This window comes from Euwallacea fornicatus, chromosome 3 (assembly GCF_040115645.1).
Source record: "Euwallacea fornicatus isolate EFF26 chromosome 3, ASM4011564v1, whole genome shotgun sequence".
In the NCBI taxonomy this organism is placed as follows: Eukaryota; Metazoa; Arthropoda; class Insecta; order Coleoptera; family Curculionidae; genus Euwallacea; species Euwallacea fornicatus.
The window spans coordinates 2,680,525-2,696,018 of record NC_089543.1 but is presented as its reverse complement, the minus strand read 5'-3'; the positions used below and the strand labels follow the sequence as shown (position 1 = coordinate 2,696,018).

Genomic DNA, 15,494 nt, shown 5'->3' with positions numbered 1-15,494 from the left:
TTTTCCTGCATTTAAAAATCCATAACTTTTATACCGTGGTATTTATTTTAATTCAAAAATTGAACTGTTCCAATCTTTCTATATGATAATAGATACGTTTTAAGTTTCGCTTATACAAGCTGTTTTCCAGACATTTACGTATACATTTAAATGATTCTTAAAAGCCAAAATTAACTGAATTCAAGGAGGGGAGGGAAGGGAAGGGAAGGGAAGGGGATGGGATCGGAAGGGGAAAGGAGGGGAGGGGAGATTGCAATAATAATGCAAGTTTGCCATCCTAAATTTTACTTCTTACACAGCAACTTTTGAATATAGATAAGTTAGGTTAAATATTTATAGTTCTACATAAATGATACGTGTATGGTCCGGTTAAGTCCCATTAATTATAGGATACCCGATATAAACAGATCTTTTTTTTTTATTTGATTTACACAAGACCAGCAGTTTTTTGACAATGTTTAATAAACCACAAATGCTTATTAAACAATCAGTTTTGTCTGACGACTATGAAAAGACTACGTGACTATCCAGACTTTTACATCTTCTTTAAATATTCCAACTTACTACCAGAAACTTGGCACGATCAGATAAAGCTGGTCTTTTGTGCTGGCTTAGTTTTTGTTCGAAGGCACATCGTATGAACGTCACATGAACATGAGACAATTTTAGACATTAAAAATGCTCTGTTAGGAATGTCAGGGTTTACAAAAATTGAAACTATTTCAATTTATCTCATTAGCAGTGTTTTTTTTATCAATCAAACATCAATGTATGAAATACCTTTTTTTTTCAGGTATTCTGGGGCGGAAAATAGGGATGAAGTCATAATGGGTGAAGGCAACAAACGACCAAACATGTGCGATTGGTACAGTATTATTTATCCTCTGGCGCAAGTACTTACGTTTAAAATTAAAGGAAAATCTATTTAAAAAAAGAAATATCGCTGTTTGAAATGTTTCGAAGAGCTGCATAAAAACATATCTGACAAAGGAAAATGTAATTAATGTCAGCTACAAGCAACGAAACGATGTCATGCAACAAAAAAAAAGTCAAACAAACAGTCTTAATACAGCTTCGAGTAAAAATACTGACAAAGAATAAGAATAGGCCAGTCAGCTGGTGACTACGGGCTATGAATTCGAATAAAGTCCCTTTCCACTCCCTTCCAACATTTAGTTCTCCTTTTGTTTCTGATACAGTAGCCAAAACGGGTAACAAGTTTTGCACAATGTGAAAATTATTAAGCTACGTTGCCAAATGTTGACGAATTACACGAGGGAATTTGTGTAGCGTAGATATTTTGCTACAGGCACGTAATAATAACGCATTACCAATTTTTTTTTAATGCATTGAACGTTAAATCGTTGTAGTCACTCATGAATCTGTATCTACGCAGAACAGCGAACAAGTTTTCCAGCTAAGTCTATTCGTTAAAAGTTTGATCTCTTGTCATATTAGTAAGCAGTCTTTATTGCCCAATCCAAATCAGCTAAAGTGAATTAAATAAGTCTTCATTCGCTTTTTATTTTTGTCAAATTACTGTTGTCTTCAATACAACAGTTCATTCATAGACTTTCCACCGTTTCCATTCGTTTTTCTGAATGAAATGTTTCCCTCCGCTGCCTCAAATGCTCGATCCTTATCGAAATTTTGTTACGCCATGTTTGTGTTTAATCCAGACGTGAATGTAACCTTCGCTTAATAGCCATTATTCCAGCCACTCTTATTATTTTAGTAAAAACAATGCTTTAATCGTTAAAAATTATTTGCAGCCTTTTTATGGCTATTTTGACTACAAGGGTTGTGAGCGCCATGCAACATTAAAATAAAGCTTGCAGTTGAGAGAAATAAAGGAGAATTCACGATGTTTTGGAAAATAGCACGATTGTATAGAACATGGAGCTGCGATAACTTTAAAGAAATAAACTTACGCGAAGACAAGTTAAATTAAGGGATATTTTGGAAACCTATTTTCAGAGAAGCTATTAACCAGGTCGACATTGGAAATTATTGTCAGTTGCTGTTTTATTGCTTCCGTTTTAAAATAGAAACGTTTTTTGAACAAGATTTTGATCTCGTTAGTCTAAACAAAATGTCAGAACTAAAAAAATAATCAAGCATGAGCGAGTGAAGTTGAGTAGTAAGCAACACCTTATGAGAACATGAACTTCTAAGATTTGACCAGAATTTTCCATTAGAATGATTATTCTTAATTGATATACATAATTTCTAGAATAAAATAGCCGCACAAGTGTATAAGCTGCTTATCTAGGAAGTAATTTACGTTTTTAAACACATACAATATTCATGCAAGTTAAACTAAATCAGTTTCGGGTAACTGTTCTTCTGTATAATTTGATTATAATCTCTTTAAGCCTAGGTTCAGCCCATGATCCATAATAATTTTAGAATATAAATGACGGATCCATTATCGGCGGCCGATCCTTAAAAATTAAAAGCATATTATTGACTCTATAATTATTATGTAGGCAACGTGTGTGTCTATATAAATTATTATGTTAATTGAATTTACTATTCTCTAGGACAATTTAATCCCGGAGTATTAGCGAAGAATACAAAGATAAGACCCACTGAAAGAAAAAAGTGACACCAAAATCTTAAGTTCCATGTCTTACGAATGCTTCCCTTGTCTCACAAGTGTATACATTAATAAATCACTTCCTTCCTTTGATCTCTAAGTTACGAACGACTATATCCGAGCTCAACCCAGAATATGACTTATCAACTATACAGCATAAGGGGGCTTCTTTGTGCGTAAGTACTTAATCCGTCATGAAATGCCGTTGGGAATACTTATTTCTTGGTCGGAGCTTTAATAACAGACTGCAATTCCATTGGATAGTTAGTGCCGCTTGATTAATTCTAGCAGTATTCAAATAAAAACTCGGAGGTCTAAAGAAGCCTTAAGTTTGACTGGACCGAAATTTTGATGCATCGAGACAAACATTGTCCATGCTGTGCATGCAAGACAACAAAGCACCTTGCCTAGAATCGCCTAGATGACTATCTCTAATGGTGTTATCGAACAGTCACAGCAAATAAAGCGCTGTTTAATTATATCTTAGTGGTCGCGGGCCTTGCAAAAAAACTATTTATTTTTGTACCTAACAGCATCGCAATCAGTAGGTCAAACACGTGGATAGAATTCATACAACTTCCGCTTGGGATATATGCAATGAACGCTAGGAAATCCTACCAAATAGGGCACATGGAAAGCGAATTATAACACGAAACGATATTCGCCAAGGGCTTCGACGTTGCGCTTCATCTATGGACCTGCTGATAGCAAACGGATGCAATCCTGCAAGGTCTTTGAGTGTCAAAGTAGATATATGAGATCGGGGAATGTTCTTATAGAACGATGCATGGTGGAATATTTCATTTACCACATCCTACGGCATATAGACAAAGCAAAAACACAATTTGTGGAAGCAACATTGACATCAATCACGGATTAAAGCATTTAACCGATTTTGCGATTAACTTGGCAACTCCAGAGTTTACGCGCTTTTTATTTTCGTGTGAAATACAGAGATTGTGGATCCAAGATACGAGTGTCCAGAATGGGGATCTCGTAATCGGTAATGTATTCAGACTTTGTTGAGTCGGAGAAAAATTGTGCATTCAGTAGGGTGGTTGTACGATACAAAAATGACGAGAGTTGGTTTTGGTTTTTCAATTAAAAAAAAAAAAAAACAAAAAACTAAAATGTTCGATAATTTGTTTCCAAGTTATGACGACTTAAAACGGCAGTTTTGGTTTCACTTTATGACATTGCATTTGCCAAAAATGATTATTACCTTCTCTTCAATCTTTAGCAAAAGGGTACATGTTTTTTCAGTTAGTTTTTCCCCAGAATAGTCGGCAATTCCGTTCCTCCAGCAACTCCTGGGCGTGTGTGCGACAAGTTATTCCCAAAAAAATAAAACAATCCACCTCAAACGTACAGAACACATTTACAATCGAAATGACATTGATGAGAACGTAAGCAAATTAATTTAAATGCTTAAGGGAAACGTGAATAGTTTAATGAGAGAAATATTGAAACTTTAGATGCGATCAAAAAGATAATAGCAGGTCGATTTGCCAAGTCTGTTATATGAAAAGGGCCAATGGATAAATTGGGTAAAACAAATGGTTTGGAGAGCACCTTAACGAAGACGATATAATAGCCATAGAATACAAGCTGTCATCTAATAATTTTATAGGCCATCTTTTGAACCCCATCAATCAATCCCATCATCATCACGAAAAATCAGCATGTAACAGTTTGAAAGACCGACGTTATAATTTGCGCTAGGCAGGGTGCCCCAAATGCCATGACATACCATTGCTACCTCCTAAACGATGAGAACTACCAGGTTAGTCAAATTAGAGAAAATGTGTCAAATTTGGGGCTTAGTTAATATACGAAACAGTGTTACCAACTTTTTCTTATTTTCCGAGATATAGGAAAAAATTCCAAAAATGCCAAAATTTTATTTTCATAATAAATCGAAAATTAAAGATTTTTCAAAAAAAGTTCATACAAAAGTTTTAAACTTTTTCGAGATCTTGACGTATGCGATTTTCTAAATTTTATAGTTGGGTTAGTTTTTGAAAAAAAAAAAAACATATAGAACTTGTATAATTTTAATTTACTCAAATTTGAAACAATTTCCGAAATTAAGGCATAGCACATGATGAAACCATTTTTTTAAGTCGGGCTCACAGACCGATGATAACATTTATGTCAAAATAAATCACCTTTCCTATTAAAGATGAATATAATATGAGAAAAAAGAGCTACACACGGATAAGCAGTAAAAATAATCCTAGGAATAAAAAACGCCCTTTACAAGGGTCTTCCTAATTTTGTCATAAACATGTTTTTCTTCGATCTATTTATGCAAATAACACACAAAATACCCAGTTGTCACCTAATCTGCCCATAGTTTCTCAATGCATTCGAATTTCAGAGGCTGAAGGACTAGAGGCGAACTACAAAAAAGTTTGAGGTAGGAAAACCAGACCCCAAGAAAAGTTGCGACGTCAGTGAAAACGGAAAGTTATAGAAGTACCGCGCAACGCTTTTAAAGTGCTAATCCATCACTGATAAGGGCCGGTTAGGTGAGGTTATTATTCAACAAATGGAATATTTTAGTGTACCATTGTCATGAAACTTTGAAAACTGCAACGTCAGCTTGATACTAAACCGTCGGCTCGGTAAATCATCAAAATCTATCGATGCTAAAAAGTACGCAAACCACGGAGATCTGTTGTCATTGGTGTATTAATCGAGAAATAAAAAAAAGCCAATATTTTGCTCAAAGACAAAGGTTTCTTCAACACGACAGAAATAGGAGAATTATGCAATTGACAGACAAGGGGATTTTTCGGTGCCCGTTTAAAAAATCACGATCCACTTCTATGATTTATTGCTATTAAAAAAATAAGAATAATGAGATAGAATGAGAAAATTTACCCTAAAAACTAATAACACCATTTATTGCCATATCCGACCGAGCTTAGAATAAAAAGAAGGTTCAAAATCTGAATTAACAAATCCAAAATCTTATTTAAAAAAAAAGGAAATTCATGATATTTGCCGGAAAACAAAAAATCGGACTTTCATTTTGACAGTGTTTTATAGTAGGGGAGAAAAATTGCTTTCACAACGTCGTAATTGTTTTTAAACCTCATCAAGTCAATCCGAGAAAAAACAATTTTTTTTTAGAAAAATTCTATTTTGTCTCGATATTTTTGGAAGTAATCGGAATGATCAAATTTCAAAGGGACACTTTATTGCGCTTCAAATTACGCAATTATGCCCTAATTTAACCGACGTTATTACAATATAGATATTCAAATAGCCGAGATCTCTATGCATGTAAATTCCAAAAACGATCATCCTCTAGAGAGTACATTTATTCAGGTTAGTTTAGTGCGGTTCATATTATACTACATTTATGCTACCTATACGTACACTACCTTTAAATTGAATTGCAAGGCGATGTAAATTTCCATTTGCATGAACGAAATCCCAAAATCTAGATTAAATAGAAAAAAATATGTTAATAGAAATACTTAAAAAAACAAGTAAAATCTTGACTTTTTCTAACCTTGTATGGTAGTGCACACACTAAATTAACAACCTAAAGTTACGGTTAAGAAAAATTACACAATTGAACATTAACCTCTCGTCTCAGCCCGTATGTCTGGTTATCAAGAGTTGTTCTCAACATGTAAAATTAAGCGAGCAACCCTAATTAAGAATTTAACGCTTCCATGACGAGCCAAGTTTTAGAAATGCAATTAATTCTAAGGGCGGTTTGTTTTAAGTTTCCCTTCCAATAAGTTCCGAAGTAACAAAAATTGGCAGATAGAGGAAACGTGGAGAACAATATCACTCGATACCTCGAAATTCGAAAATTCATAATGACGAACAGAATGAAAAATGGTATCCCAATTCGGTTTAACAAAAAACCTTATGTTGAAGTATAATAGAGTGGTGGTAATGGTGAATAAAATTTTACGAAAGTACCATTAATACGAACCACATTACAATACGGTACTGCACAAAAAATGTGCATGTACTGTACTAGGTATTTTTAGAACGCAATTGCTGTTAAAATACAGACTCTGCAAAATGCATTTGGTTCGCCCGGGTCAACCATTACAAAGTTGCGCATTTCATTTTCCGTTACACTTGTCTCTTTTAACCATAAATAGAATATGATTCAATAATACTTTTTCCAACTGCACGTCCTAAACGCAAATTATGCAGTTTTTAGTCCTTAGTTTATATTTGCAGTCCTTATTTCGTGGAAGTCACTGTAGCCGGTTTGATCTAGTAAATATTTCAAAGGAATTTGAATTGGCAACTTCTAGAACGACACTGGGTGTGTTGCTCTATAGCTTGCCGTGCTTTTTAAATGTAAATATAGTAGTAGTAGAGAATGATGTGAAGTTCACGTTACATGTGGCGGCCTCGCCTAAGAGTTGGCAAATTCACGTAGCGAAATTCCTCTAACAATTAAAATATTTTTGTCAATTTATTCCACTCAAAGATTTATCAACCACGAAAATACATTTATAAAGTAGAGTTTTTGATATACTCAGATGTTTTTGAGTGAATTCTTATGTTTAAATCATACCGTATATAGAGTAAGATATTAGTTCTTCGCAAAAACGCCTGATTTACTAACATTATTGATACTGACATGAGTGCCATGATTTATTTATAGCACTGAAGAAAATGTGCTTAAATTGTAAAATAAAGAGGAATCAATGAACGTGTTACATACTGTCCAAACTGGCGTTTTGTCAACTAATTTTTTATTGCTAAGTGCCTCTGCCAGATTTCCTCAGATAAATCTTTCTTGCGACGAACACAATGCGGGCGTTATTGGCCAAGTTTGGAGGAGGGGCCGAAATGACGAGTTGAGTTATATTTTTAGGCTATGAGTGTTTAATATCGATTATACAACTTTAAAAACATACACAATACCCATTCTTATGTTATCAAATATATACGTTCGGACACAAAGAACCAAAAGAAATTTGAAGTTTAAAAATTAAAGCGGCGTAAGCCTGTTTCATGCCCATATGATATTACTTATTAACAGAAGATGAATGAGAACCTTGAGAAGACTATTTGATTTTCCAATTCTAATATCGAATTGCTTGAAATTTAAACAAGTAGTAACTATTGTCATCCAACTTTACACACTACAGAACACCAAATTTAGCCCAACGAGAATTAGTTATACAAATGTATACTTTGCGTACTTATTCAATTTACACCGCTTAATTACACTAGAAATTTGTCAGTTGTATATTTCGTAATTAAGCATCACTGCTGTCAATGAAGATCTATAGTTGGTATGAATCAATTATCCAAACAAGGGCGAAAAGCCTGGAAATCGCCTCTTCAAGAAGCAATTTGACGCTGTTTAGCGACAATTCAAGAAGTTTTCTGAATAGCTTTATTACAGTTAAAACGTGGACTCACCTCCAAGATGATAGCTATATAACTTTTGGGTTGCTTAAGGAATTTTAATGAATAGAACGTGGCAACCGACCCAGGCCAGTATTGAGAAATATTAATTGCAAAACTTGGCGATTTATTTTAAAAGTCAGAAGGGGAAATTGCTTCGCTGAATTCTCTTTCATGAGAATTATTTGGGAGAAAATCGCAAGGGAGCTTTTAAGCCCTTATTATATGCATCAGCTTCTCCGAAAGAACATCTCCAGAAAATGTCTTTACAATAAAAAAAATTGTTGTTACTTGAATAAAAAGGCAATGCCGATTTTTGGGATCAAAGTTTTCAATAGTTCACCTTGAGGTACAGTAGAAAAAGTTTCCATGAATAGGTTAATAGTAAGAATCAACTCTTTTGAAAATAAAAGAGAGACCGTAAGGAAACTCTTCTCGTTGAATTGTCATTCATCAGGACTGTATTCAAGGAATTTTGAAGGCGGCGCTGACTTCATGGCAAGAGTTCAAGACTCCTTCCGCAATCAAGTGCTTATTTCAAGTATTTCTGTACTAGGACAGGATAAATGTAGTAGTTAGACTAATTATCTTCAAGTGCTCGGTAATTAGATTTGGCTATCCCCTTTTAGGTCAACGCCCTTTTATGTTCGAAGTATTATTAAAAAGGGATTTGTTTATACTTGCTACTGGTTCGAAAAAAAATGTATGGTTAGGGCGTTTTTTTTTTCTTTTTTGCCTTTAATTAATAAAGGCAGTGCCCGCTCTATTGGGATGGTAAAAAGCAAATGCTGACATAACAGATTGATTATATGCCAAGCTTCTTTCCTTAGACGTTATTTTAGACAGAATTTAGGGATGTAAGAAGTATTGATTTGACGTGACAATCGGCACCCACTGTTACAGGAATAATGAGGCCCACGAAATAAACAAACATTCGGAAATGTTTTTATGTTTGCCGTGAAAACTTCGGAATGCCTTTCATCCATTTTCTGTAACGTCAATTTCCATTAAAAGACAAGAAAAACATTGTAACCCGTTAGAACAATTAAATATGAGGCACCTACATTGACGAGTACGTATATAGAATGCGGATACATAATCAAAGGAAATAAGTGATAAAATTTGCGGAAAAAAAGCATATATATATATATATATATATATATATATATATATTCCACATTATCTAAAACTTAATAACTTTAGATATATTGCTATAAATGGGGTTAAAATGGCTGAGTAGTGCAATGCAGCATGACACGAAAGTGCATTATACAATTATAAAAAAAATAACAACCAGATATGAAAAGAAATTAATTGTAAAGACCTCTCAGTGGAAGTAAGTGTGATTTATGTGAATATTGAAGCATGCCAAGAGCCGCCGTTAAAGTGCTTAAGAGGTTTTCAATTATTATTGGATTCAAATAAAATCATATTAAATTTTAGACTTTACGCACGCCGAGATTCCCAACTAACGATGCTAATGTGTCCATCGTATGACAAAACGATTATGGAAACTAGCATAACAAACTCGTTTACCAATTTTCTTTCTTTTATATAAGCACTTGCGACATCCGAAAAACAATAACCCTAACAAGGACGAGAGAAATTGTCGCACCCTCGCATAACTAAATAGAATTTAATATATTCTACTAAAGGTGCTTCACACAAGACTTACGTAATTTCCCTGACAATTTGGAAGTTAATTTAACAAAAGCAAGGACGAAATTGTCCCGTTTACTTCATATAAACAAGCCAGAATTTGGATGAGAATATAGAAGCTAACCTCATATGTTTATAAATTTTATATGGTTGGATTTACAAAGATTATATATCTCATAGTGTCGGCAAATAGGAAATATTCGTACTTTGTGAAGGTGTCGTTTAGTCATACAGAAACGTGTGGTTATTTGATACTTTGTGCAGGTCAATACTCTAAAATATTTGAAATTAGCTCACTTGAAACAATTCTAATTGTTCAGTCAGTTATAAATACATTATTAAATTTAACATTTATTAATTTTAAAGGTGAAACTAATTTAAAATGGAAATAATTGCCTACGATAATTTTAGTAAAAAGAAAAAATAATCGCAGACATATATACATATTTTGACTTTATGCCATGTATAATGGAGTGACAAAAATTTTTGGTGCATCCTTCTCACTATTTATAAAACAATAAAACTAACAAAAAAACATATCTCGAAAATATTTCGTGTGACGATTAAGGATTACCGGAAGAGCAGACTAAAGGTGGGATTGAAACATGCCAAAAGTAGGCCTAAAGGTGGAGAATGGAAAGTACATATTTTAAAGTCATTCAAAACGTTTCAACAAAGAAGAAATCCTTGTCTAGTGGGTCATGATTTTGATTTTACGAGAAACCAAAGCAAACGTTATTGAAAAACAAAAGGACATATGCACTACAACATTGGTTGAAATCTCTGATCTTTTTTATAAAGTTTAATGGGCGATCTTTGTACAAGGTCAGAAAGTTTGGATTTTTTTGAACTCCTTTTACAAAAGTTCCAAATCTTCCGTTAATACCTCAAAACTGACAAAAATTTAAATTGTAATGGAGGTTTCTTTTTCTTTTATAACCGTCGTTGGACCATTTTGAGGATATGCAATTTGACGTTTTCAAAACTTGGGAACAATATTTCAAATAAAAAACATACCATTTGATACACCTTCCAAACCAGAAGAAACCAAACCGCCTTGTACTATGTTAAACCGTTGACGATCGAGGAACAGTGTTGAAAATATACAATTTTGGGCGCCAATATCTCAGAAAATTATTAGAGTAAGGCATAAGACATGCTTCACACCAATTAATCAGAATTCCCTGCAGAATCTAAAACTGGCCATGTTGATAGTTTTCCAAGCCATTTACTCTTTAACTGAAATACCCTCGATTAAAACCGAGTCGAAATCATACGATTTACTAAACGAAAGGGGTACTTTAGCTTCAAACATTTCCGAAAATTTCCAAAGCGTTCGTACAGATTTTTTAAAACTCACTTAAGACATTCAGTCCATTTTGATCGATTTAAATGGGTAAAAAAGCGCACTACGAGGTTTTAGAAATATGCAATATGAGAGGAAAAATTAGAACTTCAAACGGCAGTCCAAGATTCGTATTATTGTCATCAGACATAAAAAGGTTATTCGCAGTACTAGAAATACGAAATTTCAAAACTTTGGTCGAATTGTTTAGAATTAAATAAGAAATGAGACTATGAAACACAGTAGTTTAGTGAAGATTTTTTGAGTTATGTTGTAAAGCATTAGTACATAATCTTAAAGTGACGATTGTGAATTCGATGTCACAAACACAAAATAAAAACAAGGAATAAAAAACAGCTCTTAGATAGTGTAGTGTATTAAGTCGCACCTTGAATTAAAATTCAGCACAACAATGATCGTCGGACGTTTATTAAGCCATTCGCTATTTACCATCAAAGACCAGACTGACAAACTGATAACAGATGAATTTATCCAAGACATGCCTCTGATATTTGAACGCCTACTTGAGGTTTTTCTTAATGATCATCCTTTATAAATCTGGTCGAAATTGAAATCATGAAAGATGTTGCCAAACAAAACTAAACGTTGCCAACAACAGTCCAAACTGATTTTAATCGTCGACTTGGGTCACCTTGAAGGCGACCGTGAGATTTTTCAACAAGTTTAAAAGAAGCGGCAACAGGGACTTGAACGGATATCAAGGTCGTCACCATGCCTCTGAACGTTTAGGTAATTAATAGTATTAATGTAACCAGTCTCTTCAAAAGTTTTTAGGATTCCCATTTTTTATTCAACACCATTAAATTCCTTGTAGCGATTGATTAGAATTCGGCACATGGAGGATTATCTTGTGCTAACTTTTCACTTATGGGATTGTGTATCGACAAACATACAAGCAACACATTAGGGTTATTGCTTTTCTATAGCAAACATGTCAGAACTTCTCTTTTTTCATATCGTATTTTGTTAACACATAAAAATCAAGGTTAATCGAAACAAATCGCGTCCAACGGCAAAGTTTAAACATTCATTATGATTCCGCGAAAAGACACATTTGAAAATGTAATTTTGAAACTCGAATGGATATAGCTCAAGTGAGAATATCGAGATCTAGAATAAAAACTTTTTTTGGTTCACATTTTTCCTATGGTCGAAACGAAGATTTTAATATATCGTTTCTAGAGATCATTAGAGCATGTGAGATAATATAATTTGCACCGTATACGGTACGTGTCAAGAAAGTGGTGCCAAACTCGAAGAGATTATAGGGCACATCATTACGGTGGAAATTTTCTGCAAATGGGCCCCTAGTCGAAAATGAGCCGCTTTGGATCTGGACAAATTTTTATCCAAAAATATTAACGCCAAAAATCATAGATATTTAAGTAATTTTTACTAAAGACAACGCAAAAATAATAAATTTACAATAAACGTTGTAAATGGCGATCCCCCATCTCGTTTTATAAAGCCCATCGAACGATGGGATCGCTTACTCTCTTTCGCATGTGCGGATCTAGAAGCACGAAAAGACGGGCAGCCATCACTCTCCCTAACAGTGGATTCGTGAATGACCATAGGTGTTTTGTAGACCAAGGACCTGATATGACCCAAGGGGAAAAAATTCAACAGGGTTAAATTGGGACTTTGAGCTGGCCAATTGATAGGTTCTCTCTTATCTCGATCCATCGCCCATGAAATTATAGATTTAGCTGATTCTGCACAAGACAGACAAAATGTGCAGATATACCGCCACGTTAGAACAACATTCTATCCTGTAGCTCCATACGAACGTTCTAATGGACATCTTTAATAAAAAATCACTTAAATATCGATGTCTTTGATGTCAACGAGAAAACATTACAGTTTTGGACAAAAATTGTTTTCGAAGGACAGCTCATTTTCGACTAGCGCTTTATATGCAAAAATTTTCTACCGCAATGTCCTCTATAACCTCCTTCAGTTTGGTACCAACTGGAGCTCATTTGGGTCAAGCAAATCAAATGCTTTTCTCACCCGTTTCTCTAACTGTTCAATATTTTGCACTTCGTCCCGGTATACTCTACTTTTAATTGATATATAAATCTACATCTAATCGATACCAACAGTTCCCATATAAATTTAATGGAAATTTGTCTATGAACTTGGTAGCTATTGTCCTCAACATGTCCAAATATTTTCCACTGTTTAATTTTAGTCGGTAATGGAGAATATTGAAAAAAAAAAACAATTGCTTATTTATAATGTTTCCATAGTAACCCACAACGTCCTCGTAATCAAATCAACTAATAAGAGGGATCTACTACTCTCAAAGATTCCAATTTTTGTAAATATCTCAAAAACAATTGAAAATAATTATATCAATATATAATCATTTTCGATAGAGAATTTATTGGTCTTTCAAATGCTATTCAAAAATATATGATGTTTTATTTAAGATTATGGTTTACCACTCATATTTAGATCCTTCTGATATCGCACTAATTTTCCTACGCCCGGTATGTAAATGCAAAAGATTTATAATAGTACAAAATACCGATAACTAATAAGAGCCTGCAGCTCAAATTTCAGCTATGTAGTTATGATATTCGAAAAGATATGCACTTTTCAATTTAGAGCTGTTTGTTGCCAAATCAGCGAAAAAAAATTGTTTCGAAAACGGATCACCATAGCTATGGCTTATAATACATAAACTGGGGTTCAAGTCTTCCAGGCAATTCAAAAATGTAACAAAATATAGGGGCTGCAATTTAAAATAGAAAAGTTGTTGTCGGTTACACATAGATCTGGCAACCTCGCAACGATACCAAGATTTTAAGTGAACAGATCAAACTCTATTACATCGGCACCCAACATTTCAGATCTTTAGCTATACTCGAACCTCGTAAACTTTTAATAGGACACTCACCGTGAATGATCCTGTATATGTTGATAATGTAAGTCGACAATCCATTGTTGAAACATTAGCTTTCAGAAGTTTCCACTTACTGCTGTCAAATAAACAATTTTAATACCAAGCTCCAGGAAAAAACGTAACTGCCTGGAAATCGGCTTCAAGTTCTATAAAACTTTTCTAATTTCATCATCCCCGAACTCTTATAAACTAACCAAAATCCCCGCATAAAACTTAGGACGGAGTTTATAGTTGGATTTCATAAATAAGTTTTATCATGCTACTTATTTTCGCAAAACCTATTATTGTATCAGTGTATCACTCAATTAAAGTTAAAACAGAGAAAAGCTCCATTTTAAATGTTGCACTAAGCCCACATAATAAAGCAAACACGTGCTCTGGTATTTTGAACAATGTTACATTAAAATATTTACATGTTATTGTTTTGCAAGTAGATAGAATGCAGCGATTTTTTGGCACGCATTGTCTAAAAATTAGTGTTGTAGAAACATTTTTATATCTCCTATGTTCTACACTAAGCTCAATGGTATTAGTCATTTATACAGAGTAGACCGATATAATAGGCCCAACTTAAACCTCGTGTTGTTTCTGCAAAAACATCACTAATTGGGATGAATTTTTCTTGCACGAAATGTGGCAAGTTTCGATATATAGGATGTCAGAGTTTCAATAACATTTTCCATTTTGCCTAAAGCTGACACAGATTTTGATATCTTTAATTCAAATGTTTACGCAAGATTTTTTTTTATTTACTTCAGTTGACCGATCAAGTGGTAATTTGTTCTATTGCATCGCTGACCATCGTTTTCCGAAAAATCGAATTCACGGGAACGGAAATTACACAAAAGTACAGTAATAAATGTTCCGCTCATACAGTACTGGAAATCATAACCACCACAACTCCTGAAAAGCTTGGAAAATTTTACTCACCTCTGCATTTAACTCCTATCAGTCCCTGGCCCCATATGTAATCTTTGCCTGAAAAGATAATGACTGTAATGAGATTTTGAGGGAATCAAACGCACTAAGCGGTGATAAATCATCGTATCACAAACAATTATAATTCAGCTTTAAGCGAGTCACCATTAATACAATTGATAACATAAAAGTCTTTTTTGGCAAATTAAAACTGCGGCTGCAGCCTCAAATTAGCGAACATCGTAAGCTATGAGCTATAGTTTATCAGCCCAAAGTCAAGACAATATCAAAGTTAAGCTGGCTTCGACTTGATAGGAAATTAAATAAGTAAAAGGATATCTAAATTGTCTAATTAAAGCTCAGCATCAATATCACATATCTAACCTATTTCAATAGCGTAATTAAAATACCTTGAATACGAGAAAATTAAACTTAACTGGGAAATAGGAATGGTTGCTAGTTTTAATTTGCTGTTAAGTTAGCTTAACCATTAATCCAATTCGTCAAGTAAATTTAACAGGAACATAAGAAATTTAATAAAATATTTCGACCGTCCGGGTAATATTAAATTTATTTTTGGAATTTTAATGTTTTTATTGCAAAAACACTTGAATCTTATAGTCAGCCGATCGATAAAATCA

The 15,494-nt window shown here is 33.8% G+C and overlaps 1 protein-coding gene across 3 annotated transcripts in view; it reads right to left on the bottom strand.

Annotated features, from left to right (window-relative positions):
* Positions 1-15,494, bottom strand: part of Pi3K21B (phosphatidylinositol 3-kinase regulatory subunit alpha) — a 60,515-nt gene that overhangs the window by 22,144 nt on the left and 22,877 nt on the right. For all 3 annotated transcript variants that reach the window (XM_066301982.1, XM_066301983.1, XM_066301984.1), the window contains one exon: positions 14,866-14,913. In XM_066301982.1, coding sequence (XP_066158079.1) covers positions 14,866-14,913 — 48 coding nt within the window. The remainder of the gene's footprint in view (positions 1-14,865; positions 14,914-15,494) is intronic.